Genomic DNA, 21,959 nt, shown 5'->3' on the forward strand with positions numbered 1-21,959 from the left:
TGCAGGAGTATCCTCCTTATTCTGATTCTGATGTGGATGATTCCACTCCTACAGCTTCTCCTCCTGAGGATTTCTCATTTTCAGAGACTCTGCATTCCATGAGGGAGCACTTTAAATGGGAAGGCCAAGATTACTCTGATTCCAGGAAAAGGCTTAGGGAATTCTTATTTTACCCCAGCATAGGCCCTTAGCTATACCTCCTGTGTTGCATGTGGTGGAAGATGTTTTGCAGAGGCTTCCCTGAATCCTGATTCTTTGCCTCCTGCCCCTGTTAAACCTGATAGGTACTATAGGGTGCCTGAAGCTCATAAGTATCTGTTTAAGAGTCCTAGGGCAGACCCGGAAACTGTTTCTCAGGGGCCTAAAGGTGTTAAGGCCTCTGTTGTTAAAAATCCTGTTCCCACTGATAAAGAGGCAAGGGCTTTGGATAGGTGGGGAAAGAAAGTGTATACTTCTTCCACTTTAGCCATGAGAGCGTTGAATTGTCAGTTTCACATGCTAAAATATCAAAATTATCTCCTTTCACAATTGAAATCTAAGGTGGATGCTTTGGCGGAAGGCATAGAGTGTAAAGAGTTGCTGGATTTAGTTCATGTGTCTGAACAAGTGGGTAAGCATTCTTTGCAATGTGGTTTTGATGCTGTGCAGGCCTCCTCGAGGGTGGCTGCCACTAGTTCTGTTCTTCGCAGGCATGCCTGGTTGAGGGATCAGAATTTAGCAGAGCATGTTAAGACTAGGATTTTGGATGCTCCTTTACAGTCTGATGTGTTATTTGGTTCGCCTGTGGAAGCAGTTTTAAAGAAAATGGAGGACAAAGCTAAGTCTATGCAAACTGTTAAAGATTTTTTGCAGGTGCAGTCACCGAAGTTTAGTAGAAATTGGCCTACTAAGGGATGGACATATCCTGCTTATGATTCCCAGTCTAGGGGTAGGTCTAGACGTGGTAGGGGCAGAGCTCAAGGTTCTTTTAGGCCTAGAACAGGGGGTTCACCTGCTCAGACTTCTGGTGAGGGCAGGGGTCAGTCCTTTCGTAAACAAACCCAATGACCTGCCTTTTCAGCTGCCAGTAGATTCTCGTCTGGCAGCTCCTTTGGGAGGAAGACTGTCTCTTTTCAAAGAAAATTGGGATTTAATCACTCAAGACAGATGGGTGTTGGATATCATTCACCACGGTTACAGGTTTTATTTCCATACATTGCCCCCTTTCAAAGGTATGCCAGACGTTCCTCCTCCACAAAGGAAAGAGGCTCACAAGGAAATTTCTCTGTTACTCCAAATAGGGGCCGTTCAGCCAGTCCCTGTACCAGAACGGGGCCTAGGATTTTATTCTCGCCTGTTCCTAGTACCAAAGAAGGGGAACACGTGGAGACCAATTTTGGATTTATCTATCCTCAACACTTATCTGGACATTCCCAAGTTCAAAATGTTGACGTTACAACAGCTTTTACCTCTGCTGGGCAAAGATCACTGGATGGTAACTTTAGATCTCAAGGAAGCTTACCTTCATGTGCCTATAAGACTAAGTTGCAGAAAGTATCTGCGTTTTCGAGCTGGAAATTCTCATTATCAGTTCCCTGCATTGCCCTTTGGCTTATCTACTGCGCCCAGAGTATTCACAAAGGTTCTGGCTCCAGTGATAGCTTACTTCAGGCTAAAAGGAATTCAAATCTATCCTTATTTGGACGACTGCCTGATTCTGGCTCAAGAAAAGGAAAACCTTCTACAGCATTTGGAATATGTCATAGCAGTGCTAAGATGCCTAGGGTATTCTGTGAACGAAATAAAGTCCAGTCTAGTACCCTCTCAAGACATGTGCTTTCTGGGTGTGAGACTGAATACAGCAGCCCAGATGGCCTTTTTAACCCCGGACAAACAAAAGAATCTTTCCAGTTACTTCCATCAATTATCTCTTCAGTCCGGGCTGACTGCAAGGACAGTCCTTCAAGCCTTAGGGTTCATGGCATCTTGTATTCTGGTGCTTCCCAATGCCAAACTGCATATGAGGAAGCTGCAATGGTATCTCAAAAATGTATGGACACAGCACTGCCAGGATTTGGACACTGTCATTCCAATAATACCTTGCATTCAAAAAGAATTTTTGTGGTGGGCTCAGGAATGTCACCTAAACAAGGGACTCTGTGACCCGGCCAGAGGCGAGTCAGATTTTAACGACAGATGCCTCGGACATTGCTTGGGGAGCTCATCTAAATGGAAAGTGGATACAAGACAAGTGGCCTGCCAGACTTCAGCATATACATATCAACATGAAGGAGATGTTAGCAGTCCAATTTGCATTAATGGCTTTCAAGGAGTTACTTCTTCCAGGGCAGGTGTTGATTCTAACAGACAACACAACTGTCATGTGGTACATCAACAAACAAGGGGAACACATTCTTATCCTCTATGCAGGCAAGCAATGATTTTATGGGAAACTGCGCTCAGCTTGCAACTAACTCTACAGGCAAGGTTTCTGCCAGGAGCACAGAACTCCTTAGCAGATGTGTTAAGCAGACAAATCATGGATCCCCACGAGTGGAAACTGGATCTTCATGTATTTCAGAAATTGACAGTGTCATGGGGAACTCCAGACATAGATCTGTTCGCTTCTCCACTAAACCACCAGCTGCCAAAGTTTTGCACAAAGGGTTTCATCACACAGCTTGGAAAGTGGATGCTCTTGCCTTCAGTTGGAAAAATCTTCATGTGTATGCCTTTCCACCTCTGCCTCTTCTTCCAAAGGTGCTTCTAAAGGTCAGACAAGACAAGCCAAGGATGATTTTAATAGCTCCAGATTGGCCTCGGCAACACTGGTACCCACTACTAAGGAGTCTGGTAAAGGAGCCTCCATGGCCTTTGCCTTTGATTCCACATCTGTTATCTCAGAAGGACGGTCACCTGCTCAATGTCAAGCTTCACTCTCTTCATCTAACAGCCTGGCATATTCTGTTCTGAAACACAGCAGGTCTCAACTTCCTCAACAAGTTTTAAATGTGATTATGGAAGCCAGAAGACCTAGTACAAGGAAGGTGTACGCAGAAAAATGGAAGAGATTTTTATTTTGGAGTGCAGCAAAGAATTTAGAGATTTCTGAGCCTAATTTGAGTGTGGCTCTTCAATATCTTACTGAGTTATTGGACAAAGGTTTGTCCTTCTCTTCCATTAAGATTCATGCTGCAGCAATTTCAGCTCACTATGATTGTGACCCACCATTGTTTTCGCATCCTTTGTTCAAGCAGTTTCTTAGAGGGGCAAAGAATATAAGACCCCCGTAGAGCTCCTACTCCTGCTTGGGATCTCAATTTTGTGTTGGAAAAACTTACTCTACAACCTTTTGAGCCTGCGGCTCTGGCTGAATTGAAATACTTGTCATGGAAGACTGCTTTTTTGTTGGCTATTACTTCTGCAAGAAGGGTTTCTGAGTTGCAGGCCCTTATGGCAGTAGAGCCCTTTTTGATTTTCCATAAGGATAGGGTATCATTACGTACTAATCCTTCCTTTATGCCTAAGGTGGTTTCTAGTGTGGCTTTAAACCAAACTATTCATTTGCCTACTTTCTATGCAGATCCCCAAAATAAGGGGGAAAAGATGTTGCACACTTTAGATGTACATAGGCAGTTGCGTTATTATTTAAGCAGGACTAAGGATTTCAGGCAGTCTCAGCAGTTGTTTGTTTCTTTTGCTTTGAGTTCTCAGGGCAAGCCTGTGTCTAAGCAAACTATTTCTAAGTGGATTGGGTTTTGCATTTCATTTTGTTATTCCCATCATGGCAAGGAGATTCCAGCTGGGATTAGGCCTCATTCCACTAGGGCTACTGCCACTTCAACAGCATTTCTAAGGGGGGTGGCAACTAAGGATATTTTGGAGGCAGCTACTTGGAGTTCAGTGCATACTTTCTCTAAGCATTACCATCTTCCTCTCTACTCTAAATCTAGGGCTGGTTTTGCCACAGCTATTTTGCAAGGCATGTTGACAGCTCCTGCTTCCTTATGATTTGCCAGCCTCCCTTAACTCTGCTTTGGGATTCTACCCAATGGTTAGGACTGCAGCAATGTGGAATGAAGAACATAGTACAGTTTTGTACCTACCATAAATGTAGATGTTCGAGGATCCACATTGCTGCAGTCCAATTTACCCTCCCTCCTTCCCCTCTGTGTTTAGGGGTGTTGGTGGGGGTTAGGATATACTCTTGTACATTTGTATATATATATTGTATATATGTTTGGTGCAGGGTTTTTTTTTGGTTTTTTGGTTTGGGCCTTGTCTTTTTAGGGTCTTCTGACATCTGGGGCAAGAAAAGACTGAGGATATGACGTCGGTCATGCGCATTAGTACCCTGACGTCCTGACATCAGTCTAATGCGCCTTGACCGACGTCAGCCATATACTTTGGTATTCGGGCCGACTGGACAGCGGACTACCCAATGGTTAGGACTGCAGCAATGTGGATCCTCGAACATCTACATTTATGGTAGGTACAAAACTGTACTTTAACAAAACCTTCCATACAGATGGACCTCCTCATACAGGACAAGAGGATCTCTTATTCATACCTAAAATTCTGAACCTATACCTGACAGTTTGGATGGTTTTTGATCTCATTCTGGCACCTCTTTACAGAGGATGTGCAACAGGTTATTAAGAGGCTAGAAAACCTTTTAGAAAATCATATGTTGCCCAATGTAAGAGATTTTTCTAGAGGGTGCTATAACAGAGACCAGGTCACAACCCAGGCACTAACTCCTTTAGTACTGCAGTACCTGGCTGAATTGTTCAAATTTGTCCTGTATTCAATTTCTGTCCAAGTTCATCTTTTGGTCATTTCAGCTGTCTGCCATTAAAACCCCCTTTATTCCCAGGTCAAGCAGATTTTGAAAGGGATTTTATTTATTAGGCTACTTAGGAAACATATGGCTGCATCCTGGGATCTTAATTTTGTATTGGAGAAGTTAACTTTGCCTCCATTTTAACCTTCAGCTAGTACTTACTGAAAGATGTTCTCCTTATTGATCACTGCTGTAGTAGCCTTAGCTCTGGGGTTTACATCTTGCCAAGGATTGAATAAAACAAGGATGAGGAACACCACGATGATGCAGCAACAAAATTTGTCTTTATTGGTACAAAGAACAAGGAAGATGAGCGCTTTCTCGTACACACTGTACGCTTCTTCAGATCTAATTCATATAAAATTGAGCAAACCTTATATAGTGCTTCCAATTGTCCATTAAGTAATTAGTATCTTAATTAATTAATCAAGATGTAAAGTTGATTGTCTCAAGTGATAGCTGCTTACTCAATGAGACCGCTAAAACATTTCCTGTTGTTGTGACAGCAGCATTATGCTTAAAACCAGATAACACTAGAATATGCTAAGCTATTTTAAAAACACAATACAATGGTAAGAGGTTATAATATCTCATATTGATAAAAACTAAACATAGGAATTATGCAGAATTTAATCAACTACTAAAAACAACCATATAAAAAACAATGCGTCTGATAAAGTGCGTGTGCGTAGTGGAGAAAATCAATAATGAAATGACAATTCATGTGCAGTAAATAAATACATACCATGCAGCTGTCTATAAGCTCTTTTCATGAAAGTTCCACTAAACAGTAGTTATTATAAGCTAAATAAACAGAGCAATATGAAGTATCATCATAGAATCACTTAACGCTGTTGAAAACTAATACCGCTACTGGAAGACAACAATAACCCGACCTAAAAAACCACATAAAGCTCACTAGACTAAAACTGTTAAAGAAATCATAGTTTCTAGAACTAATCTTGCCAAGGATGTAACAGCTGGCCAGCTTCCAAAGTTCAGGGCACATTCCATGCACCCAGTCTGTCAAGCAGCTTGAGCTCAGCTGACAAACAAATTTTGGGAGTGAAGCAGTTCATAACTTTACTGCAGCCGAAGAGTAAGCTCCTGTGAGGCTTTTGAGGATCAACAGTCAGATTGTGCTTCTCTTTGCTGGGCAAATATGTTCCCTTTGGGGAAAAAAAAAAACTTTATTTTCTTAAATTTTGTTGATGTTTTATTACTTCTTTAGGAAAGTTATTTAAAAACTGGGAGTGTTGTTACTTAGACTGTCTAGAGACAATAACATTTTTAAACAGAGCACTCACTTTTTTCTGTGAGTTTAAAAGCAGAGCAGTCATTTTTTTCTTTTAGTTTAAAGGCATTGTAAACTATCTGAAAACATGTTTTCTGTGGAGAAATTGTGTTCCATTTTTCATAGTAGGATTGCCATATGTTTTTAAGTGCATTTGCTATGTTTTCTATGTCAAAAAAGTAACTTTTGTGGACTGATAGTTTTACGGGCATTTGCTCCTTGTCTTCCGTGGGATAGAGGCACCATTTTTTAGATTGACTATAGAACAAACTACCCATCCCACAGTCGGTACTTCTTCCAGCCACAGAAAGAAAAGGTTAAGCAAACAGTTTGCACTACCACAACAGGCTTGCAATTTGCTTCAGCCGCAGATGGGTGACTCTGGTGTAGCCATTTGTTGTACCTCAGACCATTCATCTTTTATCCCGGATTCCTCTGGTGTAGCACCTATAGCCACTCTGGACCAGGGGTTAGCTGCATTCTCTGCAGTTAGTCCTGGGAGAGGTAACAGGGAAGGTTTCCCTGTTGTGTCAGAATGTTGTGACCATCGCTGGGGTAGCAGCTGCTGCCATTAGTAACATGGTTGGCCTCATTTTTCCTGTCAAAAAAAACAAAAACAAAAAAACAAGCATGTATCGACTCCTCCTAAAATTTCTTTGGATAGGAGTAGTTTACTGGGACTGGCTCAGGGTTTAATACAGGCTGTTGCTCCTTCTTGTAAAATAGTCTCTGGTAAAAGAAAGAGGGATTCCTCTATTCCCAAAGAAATGTAAGTTTCTGAATCTAACCAGGAATATGCAGGGATGGATTAAGGGTTTTTCCTCAAATTTCTGATTCAGACTCTGATGAGAGCTCAGTTTCTGATTCTCCTTGTGGAGGTTTCTTTCTCTGAGATTATTGCTAGAATGTCCCTGTGTTTTCATTGGAAGAACACTGAGGTTTCTCAGTCCATCAGGAAGTACTGAGTTGTTACAGAAGAATTTTCCAGAGCCTACACCCATTTCTCCTGTCCTGTCTGATTTAAAAGATGTGTGTCTTACTGCCTGCAGTTTTCCTGATAGCCAACCAACTGTCCCTAAAAAGGCAATTAGTATGTATACAGTCCCACACTCTTTTAAATTTTTAAATACTATTCCCATACCTGACCCAGCAGCTATAGTCTTAGTTGATTCCACTGCTGTTAAGCAATTAGTGAATTCCAGTCCAACTCTATCTAATAAGCATGGACAAATTATTGATAGGTACGTGGGGGGGGGGGATACCTCTTCACCTTTTTATTTTCAGAATTTTGAACGGTCAGGCTCATGTTTGTTTATTCTGACAAATTGTGAGTAGATGAGGAATGTTTTATGTACAGTTTCTTCTTCCGAAGGAAAAATCTGCTTTAAGTAACTTAATTTTTTTCTGTTAACCACAATAAAGGAGAAAAAGGTGCAATTGCAGCTTAGAAAACCATTAGAAGCCAGTAGGTTCCCTGGTCTAAATGATGGTTTGTCCCTGGTTCCAGTTTTAAAGCTGAGAGCGGCAAGATTATAACACTTACAAAAGCGGTATTTTATTGTGTTGAGTCCCTGATAATGAGATTCTGTAATTACTTTAAATGTGACGCAGTTGTGAGTTGTAGAGCTAGTAGAGGGCACACATGAATTTTACAAACTTATATATCAAGTATTTTTATGATTTATTACCCTTAAGGGGAGATGTTGTTTTAACATTTATTGATGTTAGCAGTTACAGGGTTTATTTTACGTTATGAATTGCATTAAAAAGAATTTTTAAAGTGTAGGTTTGTTGTTGTAAATGAAGTTATTTATGTTAGTGGAGGTGAGATTGTGGGTAAAGCCTTTGAAATGTTAATTTTAGCGATACACTGTTTTTATTGGTGAATTTGTATTTAATTTAAGTATTTAAGGCATGTAATTTAGTTTTTTAATTGCATCTGATGAAGTTGTGGACGAAAACATATTACAAAGGAGTATCGTTTGTGTTGTGCTTTCTTACTGCATTAAAACTGTGTTAAGCCCATCAACTGTTTCCTGTGTTCTGGAGTTCCATTGAGGTGTGGATAACTGTTTTTTTAATGTTTTTCTGTTGCACTAGTCACTACTCATTGTTTGCAGATTGTGTACGACTCTGATACTACTTCCAGTGCTATGGCCACTTGTACTGTTTCAAGGAGGTTTGCTTGGCTGCATCCTCAGATCCTCTCAGATGATGATGATAATAAAAATGTAATTTTAATTTCTCCCTTGGATAGAGATTTAGTGTTTGGCATCTGTTGTGCAGAGGTGATCAAAAACTGTGATAAAAGGAACAGTCTGATCCGGGGAATCTCTTAAAATTTTGCAGCCATCTTGTCCAAGGCATTTTCATTCTCCTCCTCCAATTTTGGCAAAACCAGAATAAACCATCTCAATAGAATTCAGGTAAATAGACATTTAAGAAGAAAAGGCCATGAGGTTCCAAAAAAAGTCTCAAACCCCTCAAAACCAAGGACAGCCCAACAAGTCTGAATGACTAGTCTAGAGAATTTTTGACCCCCTCCTACCCTGGACTCTTTTTCTCTTCCAGAAAGTCTGAAACTCCATTTTTCTCTTTGACAACAGATTCAGATAAATGGGTTCTAAAAATCATTCATAAGTGTTACAGATGGCAGTGGGAGGAAATTCCTCATTCCACACCCTGCAGATCAGACTCTTGTTCACACCTGTTCTTCACATGCTGCTCCAAGGATTGGTAGTACCAGTCCCACCTTCCCAGATGGGAAAGGAGTTTTACTCAAGGATGTTCCTAGTGCCAAAGAAGTAAAGAAAGAAAATGCTTTGAGACCATTTCTTTATCATCATCACCCCCCTTTTCCCAGTTTTTTTACATGGGGTTAGGATGTCATGTCAGCTGTCACCATTTGTCTCTATTCAGTGACACTCTCCTTCCCTCTTCAAAGTCATGCTTGATTGTCACAGGCCTTCTCTCACACAGTCCATCCACCTCTTTGCTGGATGCCCTTGTTTCCTATTGGTTTCTTCCTGTCTGTGCCAGATCTTCACTAGATTGTCTTCTGCTTTTTTCAGATGTGCCCAAACCACCGTAATCTGTTCTCTAACATTTTCTGCAATTGGAGCTACTGTGGCTTCTGATCTTATGTTCTTATTTCCTCATCTGTCCCACAATGTGCATACTGCCACCCGTCTCAGGCACTTCATCTCCATCACTTCTAGCTTCCTCAACTGCTCTGCCTTTACTGCCCAGGTTTCTTACCGTAAAGTAGTACTGATCGTACCACTGTTTTGTACACCTTACTTTTCAGTTTCTTTGATATTCTTCTGTCACACATTACCCCTGATATTCTGCCAGTTGGCTGCAGCCGCTCTGATTCTAGCTTTGACCTCTTCATTCAGACTTCCCTTCTCCTCAACCACCTCTCCCAGATACTTGGAAGTTGTCAATGTCAACCTGTTGCACTGTTTCCCTTCTATGTCAGTTCTCAGCATCTTCTGAATTCCCCCATTGCTGCCATTACAACTGTCTTACTTGTAATCAGTTTCATCCCATGTGCCTTCAGTTTGGCATTCTATCCCCTTATCCTTTGCTGAAGTTCTTGCTCAAAGTCTGCCTGTAATATCAGATCGTCTGCATACAGCAAATTTGTTGATCTGTCCTCTTCAACCTGTTTGCTTATGTAGTCCATCACCATTATGAACAGCTGCGGGCTCAAAGCAGAACCCTAATGCACACTCATTCCCACTGGGAACCCCTCTGTGAGACTGAACGCTGTTCATACTTGAGTCATTGGGTCCTTGTGCATAGCTTGCACTAACTCTGCCAATGTTTTTGGGACTTTGAACCACCACAGGACTGGCCGAATCAGCTTTCTTCAGACCTTGTCTTATGTTTTTCCAAGTCTAGAATTATCCAGTTGAACTCTCTCCTCATCTCTAGCTTCTTCACAACTGTCTCAGTACAAACATTTGGTAATTTGTGCTGCATCCTGATCTGAATCTGAATTGTTCATCTCCCATCTTACTTTCTAATGCTCTGCGTGTTCAGCCTTTGCTAATACTTCTGAAAATGGGATTTTTTTCTGAACTTCACGAGAGTAAGATTTTTTTTAGATATTATAATTTAAATTGCAGTGAAAATGGTTATGTATGTATGTTTGAGATTATGTTAAAGCAATGGAAGAATTATTGGCAGTTGAAAAAGATAAGTCACTTTATATTTTATACTAGTCAAAATACGTTTATCCATTCAGTGTTACTTGAATTATTTGAACAAAAGTCCATTGATTTTAATACTTATGATTATTTACATGTTGAAAATCCAAGAGTTTGTATCACAAATCCCATTGAGCCTCCTTATAGGCAGATTAAAAAGGTTCAGTTATGACACTCTTTCAATTTATTTATTTAACATTTGTTATCCGGGTTGGTCCAGCTGAGCCAGGGGCCCATTTTCAGTGGAGTCCCAAGGAGAAAAGATCCAGTACATTAATGTATAAACATGTTCATAGGTTGGTATAGGATATCATGAGCTTAGGAGGAAGGATTTGAGTTGTTTTTTAAAAAGATAACAGTTATAGTTCTAATAGCAAAGGAGAGTTTGTTCCATGCTATAGAGACAGAATGATTGTAGAGGAGTTTGCCTATGTTGTTGGATCTGTGTATGTGTAGGAGTTGTTGGTCCGATTTTCTCAGTGAGCAAGTGGTTGCATATTGGGTGATGATGGAAAAGAGGAATGGGCAGGCGGATGGTTTAAGGCTAAGCAGCAGTGTGTTTTGTAAGGTTTGGAAGCTGCAAATCTGGCAATTTTATTGTATGTTTGTTCAAGATGGGAGAGTAAAGTGGTTTGGAGATTAGTGAGGATGGGGGCGCCATAGAGCACGCAAGGAAAAAGGAAGGCCTTAGCTAAGGATAGTTTAGTATCAAGGTTAAGGCATTTTTTGTTACGGTGTAATAGTCCTAGTTTTTGGTTTTGTCTTTTTGATGTAGTGATTAATGTGTTGGTCGGATTTTAATTGGTCGTCAATAGTAGCCCCGAGTAGTTTTATATGAAGATCAACTTTGATAATGGTATTTAGTGAGGAAATAGTGAAGATGATCTTGTGGTGTGAGATCCTTTGGCAGGAAGAGTAACAGTTTAGTCTTGTTTGGGTAAGGGATTAGATGGTTATCATTTAGCCATTTTCCGACATATGACGAAAGTGTTTTGGGTGAGTGTGTGTAAGTGAGGTATATTATTGGAGGAGGAAATGAGTAGAGTTGTCTTCATATTGGATAAGTGTAAACTGGGTACAGGCAGAGAAGGAGGTGGCCCAGGAGAGCCTTTGGAGACCCCAGTTTGAACTGGTAAGTAGCATAGAGCGGGATATGGTATCGAATGCTTTGGATAGGTCCAGGAAAAGACAAGCTACAAGTTTATTGTTATCTTTAGCTTCAGTGATAGTTAGACTAAAAGATATAAGGGCAGTAGCAGTGCTATGGTGAGGTCGAAAGCCATGTTGAGTAGGTGTTAGCAAGTTTTCCTGGGGTAAGGTAATTCATTAGTTGAGAGTGAATAGATTTTTCAAGAATTTTTGAGTGGTGAAAGGATAGCAATCGGTCTAAAATTTGAGGGGGTCTGTGGTCTACCTTTCTGTAGTGGAATAGTATAAATGATTTCCTGATGTCAGGTACTGTACTTTCCAGAATACACCTAATGATTAGAGTAGAGATAGGGAAGGCAATAGATTTGGCAGCTAGTTTAAGAAACTTGGGGGGGGGGCGGTTGTCAGTGGAGGGTGAGCAATGTTTAAGTTTTAGGAGAAGGGATTTAATGTAGGAGGTGGGAATAGGTTTGAGAGAGAAAGATGTGCTTATAGTTTGAGAGGAGGGCAGGGAGGTGTTTGGAGGGTTGGAATGTTGGTCTAAGTTTGTAAGCTTGCAGATTGTATTAATGAAGTAGTTGTTCAGTAAGGTAGCTGTTTCTAGTGGAGATTTATTATGGAAAGGATCTGGGGTTGAGGGGTTACCAGGGTGAAGGATATTGTTTATAACTGACCATAACTTTTTTGGGTTAGACAAGTGGTTGTTTTATGCTGTATTGTAGAATGTTTTCTTGTCTTGGTGGAAATGCTTTTTGGTAAGGTTCGTAAGTTCCTTATAATTTTGGTATAGGGTAGGAGATTTGATTTTTTTTCCTAGGCTTTCCAGGTGCTGTTTCTTTTGTGCATGAGGGATCTGGTCTCTTTTGTCAGCCAGGATGCATGGTTAGCTTTTGATCTTATTTTTCTTAGAGGAGCAAGAGTATTTAGTATGATGAGGAAAATTTAGTTGAAAGTCTGGACAGCTTCATTTAGGGGGGGATAATGCAGGAAGGACCAGTTAATGTAGGCTAGTTTTGTATTAAAAGTCTCAGCATCAAAGTAGAATAGTTTACGGCAGTCTCTGTATACATAGGTTCTAGGTGTTTGGGAAGAGTGTCTTTGGATGTAGATGAGGAGGTGATCACTTAGGGAGTCAGGTAAGGTGCAGGGGTTATGATATAGGTTAAGATAAGTAGTAAGAATCCAGTCTAAGATTGAGGAGGAGTTTGAGTTTTTGTTAATATGGGTGGGGGAAGTAATTAGCTGCATGAAACCATGGAGGTTTATGCTAATTGTGGGTGGGTGAGTGAGATGCAAGTTTTGACCAGTATATGTTAACATGTCCTAGAATGGTTGTTTTGTAAACTATGTTGACTGAGAGCTATGCCAGTATGTTTTCTAGGATTGGAATGTTGTCACCTGGGGGATATAGATCGAGGCTAAGGCAAATTTTTTGTGGGTATTCAAATGACAGTTAAGTATAAGTATTTCAGTGTGGTGGAAATATGGAAGTGGAATTTGTAGGGGGGAGGTTTAGTGTATTGGTGTATAGAACTGCAACACCACCACCTTTCTTTGGTCTGTCTATCCAAAATACATTGTAACTTAGGGGTAGGATTTCATTATTGGATATGCAGGGTTTTAACCAGGTTTCTCTTATGGTTAAAAGGTGAGGAGAGTGTTGGGATATCCAGGAATGTAGTTCAGTAGTTTTATTCAGATGGCTTTGTATGTTAATGGAGTACAGGTTTAGACTTTTAAGGGTAGTGTAGTTTGAATCTGGAAAGTTTGTGTGTGAGGCAGAAATTGGTTTTAGATCATTGATTTAATCCTTTAGGTCAAGGTTTGGGGTCTTATATACAAAATTCCTGGAATTTTCTAAATAAATAAAGAACTTACAGTTTTATTGGGCAAAAATAGTATATGTATACTTTATTTCTTATTCCGATTTGTGAATTTTTTTTTTTTACATGGAAAGGAGCAGAGAATATTTTTTTTGATTTTACTACAAATTTAAATGATTCGGATTTTTAAATTTGATGATGTCTGTGTAGGTAGAGAAGTTATTTTTTTTAGATATTACTATTAGTGTAGGTATTGCAAATTCATTGTTCCATAGTAAATTATTTCGTAAAGTTACTGCTGTTAATGGCTACTTAGTTTATTCTAGCCTACATCCTAAATTTATGAAGGAAAATATTCCTAAAAGGTAATTTATAAGGGCCTCCAAACTAACAATGTTGGATTCAGTTTTAAGAGTAGGAGTCAATAATATTTTTTTAGAGAGCATTTACTTGTACATGATGGAGTGGTTCGCAATCTTGAACAATTTTATCCACCAATTTTATATAAGGGTACCAAGTGCAGTTAAAAAAATGAAAGTACTATCTAAGTTGGTATGACAGTGGATGCAAATTTTATTAAATATATTGTCTTTGACAGATGGAAGATTTTGGAAGGAAGTCCTAACCTCATTAAAGTAGTGGGGAATGCGCCCACTTTTGTATATGTACAGGGGTTTATGGTGGGAGACCTTCTTCAATACAGCAGTAGGCAATACAAGTATAAAATGTATTACTTCAGATAGACCTATAAGTACATATCCATGTGGGCATTGTAAAGCATGTCATTATATTTATGAAGGTAAATTTATGGAATTGCCAGGGATTAATAAAACTGTTTCTGCTAGAGATAGATTTTCTTATGATAGCATTGGAATTGTTCATCTTCCAGTATGAGAGACTTGTTTTAGTTATTATGTTGGTAAATGATTGTGTTGTTTCTAGGTTTTTGGTTGCCTTGTCTACAGCACATATTGGGACTAGTTGTTTGGTTTTTGGTTAATCTGCATATTCTTCGTCAGTCACCCTCTCCAGAATTTTCATGCAATGTGACAGGAGTCTGATACCTCTGTACTGCCCACAGTTGTGAATGTCCCCTTTCTTCATAAACACTGATACTACTAGTATGCTTATTCTCCGTGTCATCTGGGATACAGCTTTTTTCCTCCACACTGTTATAAGTAAGATTGCATGCCATTTCTTTCCATCTCACGGCAAGAGCCAGAGAGTTCTGGATATTTTTTTCCAAAAACAGTTTGTAGTAGTGCCCAAATTCAAAATGTTGTCACTTCACAACCTGTTACCTCTTCCTCTTTCAAGCTTCCCGGTAACACTAGATATAAAAGATGCTTATAATTGCATCCATATTCATCCAGATTTCAGGCTTTTCTTAAAGTTTTGTGTGACTTCATCACATCATCGGTTCTCTGCCTTACCCTTTGGATTTATCCATTGCACAAAGAGTGTTCACAGTGTCTGGCTCTAATTATAGCTCATTGTATGCTACAAGGTATCCACATTTTTCACATTTAGATGACTTGCTTATCTTTGCAGAGTCTTTTCAGGGAGTCAGAATTTTCTGTCTTGTTTGAGAAATCTCTTGCACAAACTGGAATTCCAAGACAACATTCAAAAATCTTTCTTGACTCCATCACAGAGGATTGTGATCCTGGAATGTTAACTAGGCATCTCAGTTCAAACAGTTTTTTCTTCCACAGGAAAAGTAGATCTTATTTAGATCTATTTCTAAGGTTTTCACTCAGACTTTAGTCACTGGGAGGAGATACCACAGGATTTTGGGTCTCATGGCATCTATGATTCTCATGATAACCGTGGCAAGACTCCATATGATAAAGATACAGTGATGTCTGAAATCTCTTTGGTCCCAGGATCAACACCCCTTATCTTTTCAGATCCCAGTGGTGGGGTTGTCAGTAGAGAAGTATTTTGGCGGAGACAACAGATATCCTTAAATCCAGGTCTCCCTATCTCCCTCCCTGTTCCAAAGCAGTCATTCACCACAAATGCTTCATATTTTTCTTGGGGAGCAGTTTCAGGAGGGATAAAAGTGCAAGGGGGTGTGAGACACCAAGGACAGATGCAATCACATAAATATCAAGGAGATGCTTTTCCTGTTCAAGGCACTCAACTCTCTGAACCACCTTTCATCCCTGGGACCTCTTTATGTGGTTACAGACAATACCACAATCATGTGGTCCATCAGCAAGCAAGGGGGAAACGGGTCATACCCCTTTGGATCCTAGCCATGTTAGTTTGGGACGTAGCGTCTCATCAGTCTCACTCTATAGACATCCTACATTCCATTAGAGCAAAATTGTGTGGCAGACCACCTGAGCAGGACAAAGGCAAACCCTCACAAATGGAAACTAGATCAGGGGGTCTTTGAAGATTTGATCCTTCTGTGGGGAGTTCCTGAAGTAGACTGCTTTGCCTCCTCTCTGAACAATTAACTGGCAAAATTTTGTTCCAGAACTTCACGTAAGAAGGCCCAGAAGATAGATGCCTTTCCTTTTCTTTGGACAGAAATGTTCCTGTGTGCGTTTCCACCCTTTCCACTAATATTCAAGGGTACTTCTGGAGATTCAGAATGAATCTCCCAAGATCATTTTGGTGACTCCTTTCTGGCTCAGGCAGCCGTGGTTCTCCCTTCTTTTGGAAATGGCCAGGGGCAATTACCACAAGCTTCCTCACACTCACAGATCGGAGCTACTCACACAAGACCAGGAGTGTTTGATACACCCCAGCATCAGTCATCTTCATTTGACTGCCTGGATGATAGGGTCTTAATTCCTTTTAGGCACCTGTTTACTGAGGATGTGCAGCAGGTACTAATGGAGGCAAGAAAGACTGCTACTAGAAAATCATGTATTAGGAAATGGAAAAAGTTTATCTAGTTGGTGTCAACAACATAACCAGCATCCATTTACAGCTAGTTGTTCTCTGGTTGTACAGTAATGTATGAGATATTATCTTATGGACTTTCTTATCCTTTAAGGTTCATTTATTGGCCATTTCAGCATGTCTGCCCATGGATCCTCCTCTCAATGCAGTCTCGTGTCAAAATGTTCTTGAAAGGGGTTTTGTATAAGAGGCCTCCTAGAAAACTGGTGGCCCCTCCTTTGGATCTTAATTTTGTGTTAGAGAAGCTAATACTTGCTCCATTTGAACCAGCTAATCTGGCTGACTTGAGGATCTTAACATGGAAAACGGTTTTACTGATTGCTTTGACCTCTGAAAGAAGGGTATCTGAATTACAAGTTCTTATTGTCAGTCATATCTAATTTTTCACAGGGACAGGATTTCTTTGAAAACTAATCCCTCCTTTATGCCTAACATGGTATTCAACTTTACTTTAAGCTAAACTATCCACCGACCCATTTCCTTTCCTGAACCTAAAAATTAGGAAAAAGGATAATCCATACCTTGGCTGTCCATAGACAACTCTGATACTATCTCGACAGAAGTAAATCTTTCAGATCAGTTGTACTGTTTTGTGAAGGCAAGAAGTAGGGACAACGTTTGTCAAGACAGACTCTTTCCAAATGGTTGTCTAAGGCTATTACCTGTTGTTATACTCACCATAACAAGTCTGTTCCGGGCAGATTCAAGAACCACTTTACCAGGGGGGGTGGCTTCATCTCCAGCTTTTTGGAAAGAATTTGACTCTAGAGTATTGTAAAAGCTGCTTCTTGGTCCTCTGTAAATATTACAAAGCACTATAGGCTTGATTCCTTCTCTAGGTCTAGAACAAGCTTTGCTAGGACCATTCTCTAGGGGCTTCTGGACCCCTCTCCTTCTACCTCCTACATATAGTTAGCAATGGTAATCTATCCGTATAGCTAAGATTACTGCAGCACTGATCTTTATGAAGTACATCATACAGTTGTGTAAGCTGAACTTGCCTAACAATAGATGTTTGAATGATCGCAAAGGCAGGAACCACTTCCTCCCCCTATGCCCATTGTTTTGGGGTTTTGTGCATTTTTGCCAGTGTGTGGACATTTATTTGCTGTTGTTCCTAGCATTGTCCTTTCAGGGTTCATTCTCCCGTTCTATGCTGGCACGAAAGCTGTGAAGGACTTTGCACCCATACTTATCTTTTAGTCCACTTAGCTTGAGCTGCCTGATAGTTTGGGTGCGTGGAAGGTGTCCTGAAGCTTTGGAATCTGTCCACCTTCTATATCTTTGGGAAGACATAACCCACATAGCTAAGGATAAGGCTACTGCTGCAGTGATTATTTAAACATCTACTGTTATGGTAAGTTAAACTTACTTTCTTTATCAGAAAACCATCTTTTGTGATTGCTCTGACTTTTCAGATAGAACATCTGATATGCAAGCACTCATGTCTGTTCAACCCCTTTTTGGTCTTTCATAATGATTAAGTGAATCTCAGAACTAATCCATCATTTAAGCTAATCTCAGAACTAATCCATAATTTAAGCTAAAAGTGGTTTCTGAGTTTACTTGCCTCCCCTACCCCCTGAATGTCTGGGCACATTCCACTAGAGCTGTGACTGTATCTGGGGTATATTGGCAGCTACGTTTGGGGCATTTTGGAAAGGGGTGGATTTGTTCTAGATGTTGCAATGTGGTCATCAGTGGACATATTCATTAAATGCTGCAAAACTTGACTCCTTTTCTAGAGCCAGAACAGGATTCTCTAGACTCATTCTCCAGGATTTTCTAGCCTAATTTTTGACGATCATCCCATGTAGCTTTATGCTACAATAATAATTTATTCTATCATGCAAGTTTATTAAGACAACTGTGGGTTTTTTTCTTGTCTCTGTTACTAAGTAGACAGAGAAGTATGTGGTGTTCCTCATTTAGCTAGTTTGTCTCATCTGCTTAGAGCTGTATTCTTTTAACAGTCCTTGATCAGTAAAAGCTGATCCTGCATATAATACATTTAGTTGCATAGTTAAGGGTGTCTAGTTGTAGCCTGTCTCAACTGCAGTATATTCTTTTAATTTGGAAAATCCATGTAGAGAGATGGGTATGCATTACATGACTATAAAAAATAGTAACATTGTCGTCAGTTATCTTACAGCCTGAGCTGTAGAGCTTTGTCCCTCTGTGTCACTAGAGTTGGCCAAACATTTAAATGAAATTAGAAATGTGGAAGTAATTGTGCAGGGTGACCAGAGGAATGACTTTCCAAACAGAACTGAAGAGTATGGTATATCAAAGACAATAGTAACTAACTAAATAAAAAATAGATAATATCTCTAAAAAGTAGTTTAACAGACGGGAGATCTGAGGCATGATCAGAGCTGGGATGGGAGACCGGTATAAGTAAGCATTAAGGAAGAAACAGTTTGCTCATTGTTAATATGAGGGGGAGGGATATTGTAACCAGCTAGAGAACTGAATTATAGTTTGTAAACCTTGGTGCTGGGTTGAGTTGAGGCCATGGTACAAGGTTCATAAGAGAGGAATATTCTACAAGAAACAATAGGCCTAACTGCCAAGATTGTAGTTATGTAAATCTTGCATGTGAAAGACATATTGTTGTATGTTCAGATTTATTTTTGAATAAAGTTGTGTTAAGTATAGAGAGTGGACATTTTTATTTGACCTGTAATGTCTGCATAATTTACAAGATGTCCTTCAAAGTTCATTGAACTGGTGGGATACTGTTTCCTTCTACTTTTTAGATCTTGTCCCTTTTGTTTTTTGGTTAAGGTTTGTTGAGCCCCTCTGCAACCTCCCTCCAAATCCCCACTCTTGTAGCATGTGAAAATTATTTTAGAAATAAGAGAAGAGTAGAAACAAGTAAGGAAGGGAGTCTGTTTTAGTGCAGTACAGTACACTGGCCCTTTGTTTTACTTTTTTGAATCTGCTTACTGCAGAGTATCCTATAAATTTAAGGATAATCAGTTATTCTGAGTCTTTAAAATATCTTGAATTTTAAATACTGTTTCACATTAACTTTACTTAAGGTCGGAATGTTGTTGTTGAGGCAATGTCATTTCTGCTCTCTCTAAATGGCTATTAGTCACGCTTGTTTGCATTTGTGTTAACTTTTGTTGCATTTAAAAAAGTTATATTTTTGTGTCACAGTCCTCAGTCATTGAATGAAACCAAATGAATATTTCAGTCAAATATATATTCAGTTAGCGCTTTCATTGTCCTGGTACTGTGGACTGCTTAAATGTTTAGTGTACATATGCAGGTTTTATTTACACACAGAGCATGACATTTAAGGTATAATTCACATGTATCTGTATATTAATCCGCATAGTCTGTGCCTGGATGTGGGACCTTTTCCAGATGCATTTCAGAATGTCTGCAGGAAGAACTTGCACGCTTCATCTATCTAGATAGTATCTGGAGGCCAGAAATGAGCCCTAGGCACTGCTCAGCTCAGCTTTTGTTGTGGGACTTTATTATAAAACATTTTTATTGTTGAGTTGAAGTGTAGCAGCATTTACTATTGTGCCATAAAAATAAAAGCAAATCTGCAGACAAGTGCTATTATCCACACATTAATTTCTAGTGTCTTATTGTTACTTTTTATTGTCTTTGATTGTTAAATGCATAACATGTGATACTTAACCTTCTCTTTTCAATTAATTCTGAGTTGTTTATTTTTTTTCTTTCAGTTCGTGGACTTCTGCCTCCTTTAGGCCCTAGAGATCTCCCGCCTGGAATGATGGATCTGGGTCCTGGGCCACTGCCACCACCACCACTTGGTCCAAGGGACTATCCACCACTTTTACCACCTGGAGCTAGAGACCTTCCTCCTGGCCCATTACCACCACCTCCACTGAGAGTAAGTCCTAGAGATTTTCCACCTGGTCCTAGAGATTTTCCACCTGGTCCTAGAGACTACCTGCCTGCTCCTAGAGATTTTCCACCTGGTCTGAGAGACTACCCACCTGGTCCAAGAGATTTTCCACCTGGCCCAAGGGACTTTCCTCCTGGTCCTAGAGACTTTCCATCTGGTCCTAGAGATCCTAGAGACTATCCAATGGGTCTTCCAACTCTCAGAGACTACCCACCTGGTCCTCCACCAATTTCACATGGCACAAGGGACTATCCACCACCTCCACAATTACGAGACATTCCTTCTGGGCCAACCCCACCTCCAGGCATCAGAGATAACCCTCCAGGTTTGTCGGTAGTTCAGAAGGACTGCCCACCAAGCTCAGATATTCGACGATGATTTTAAATTATTACTAGTGAACTCTTGCTTAAATGGATATGTAGGACTTTTATGCATTTTAAAAAGATATCCATTGGCTTCAAAATGAAAATGAAGATATCATTAGTTGAACTGGTGATTCTCCAAGTTTCCCATAGGTATGCGTGTGATGTGCATGAGTGAGTAAGTATGCGTGCCCTGTAATAGAATGGCATCTCATCCAGGATTGGTTCCTTGCCTTATATCTGTTGCTTGCTGGGATAAGCTGTGACTCCCTCCTGATGTTGAATATGATGAAGTGGTTATCTAAGAATGAACTAATGAATGTGTGAATTAAAACAACATTTAACTCATTAACTTGATACATTTCAATATGTTTACTAAGAAATACAGAATTACCCAGCATTTTTCTGTAGTGTCATATATATTATTGCCAGTTTCACTGAAGAAAGAAGAAACAGATTGTTAATTTTCTAATAAATAAAGAATATTAGTAAAGATTCCAGTTATTCTTATTGATGCTGCTGTGAAAATACCCATCTGACTGAATTTCCCATGTTTACCATATATAACCAGATTGTACATGTAGAGCACTGGCAGTTATTTTGTTTCACAACAGCAAAGTTTCAGTTTCTGTGGAGATGCTTATTTGAAGACTTGACCATCACTGCCTGTCCACAGACTGTATGTAGTATATCTGTTTGCATTATAAACCTCATTTACAACGACAACTAGTGCTAGCTATGTATGAGAACCCAATGACTCAAGTACGAACAGTGCTTGGACTCACAGAGGGGTTCCCAGTGGGTGTGAGTATGCACCAGGGTTCAGCTGTGAGCCCACTGCTGTTTATACCAGTGATGCATTACATTAGCAAACAGGTCAGAAGGGACAAGTCAACAAACCAGCTTTATGCAGACAGTGTGGCATTACAGGCAGACTCTGAGCAAGAACTTCAGCCAAGGGTAGGGGAATGAAATGCAAAACTAAAGGTGCATGAGATGAAACTGAGTACAGATAAGACCATTGTAGTGGCAGAAAATGGTAGGGTTAAGAAATGTAGAATTGAGACAGAATGGAAAATAGGGGAACAGGTTAACAGCTTCATATATCTGGGAGGGGTGGCTGAGAAGAAGGGAAGTCTGAATTAAGATGTTAAAGGTAGAATCAGAGGGGCTGCAGCCAAATGGCACAGTGCATCAGGTGTAGCATATGGCAGAAGAATACCAAAGAAGCTGAAAAGTAAGGGGTATAAAACAGCGGTGCGACCTGTACTACTTAATGGTATGGAAGCCTGGGCAGTAAAGGCAGAGCAGTTGAGGTGAAGTGCCTGAGATGGGTGACAGGATGCACACTGTGGGACAGATAAAGAAATGAGGACATAGAAGCAGATGCCAAAGTAGCTCCACTTAAACAAAAGGCCAGATAGAACAGATTATGGTGGTTTGGGCACATGTACAGAAAAACAAAAGACAAATCTGCTGAAGAT

The 21,959-nt window shown here is 40.0% G+C and overlaps 1 protein-coding gene across 1 annotated transcript in view; it reads left to right on the top strand.

The window, feature by feature from the left end:
• Window positions 1-20,970, top strand: part of MIA3 (MIA SH3 domain ER export factor 3) — a 1,691,550-nt gene extending 1,670,580 nt beyond the window's left edge. Inside the window, exon 27 of the mRNA XM_044060179.1 lies at window positions 19,929-20,970. Coding sequence (XP_043916114.1) covers window positions 19,929-20,491 — 563 coding nt within the window. The 3' untranslated portion in view covers window positions 20,492-20,970. The remainder of the gene's footprint in view (window positions 1-19,928) is intronic.
• Window positions 20,971-21,959: the final 989 nt, after the last annotated feature.

The sequence above is a fragment of the Protopterus annectens genome, chromosome 1.part2 (assembly GCF_019279795.1).
Source record: "Protopterus annectens isolate FY-2018-M chromosome 1.part2, PAN1.0, whole genome shotgun sequence".
Taxonomy (NCBI): Eukaryota; Metazoa; Chordata; order Ceratodontiformes; family Protopteridae; genus Protopterus; species Protopterus annectens.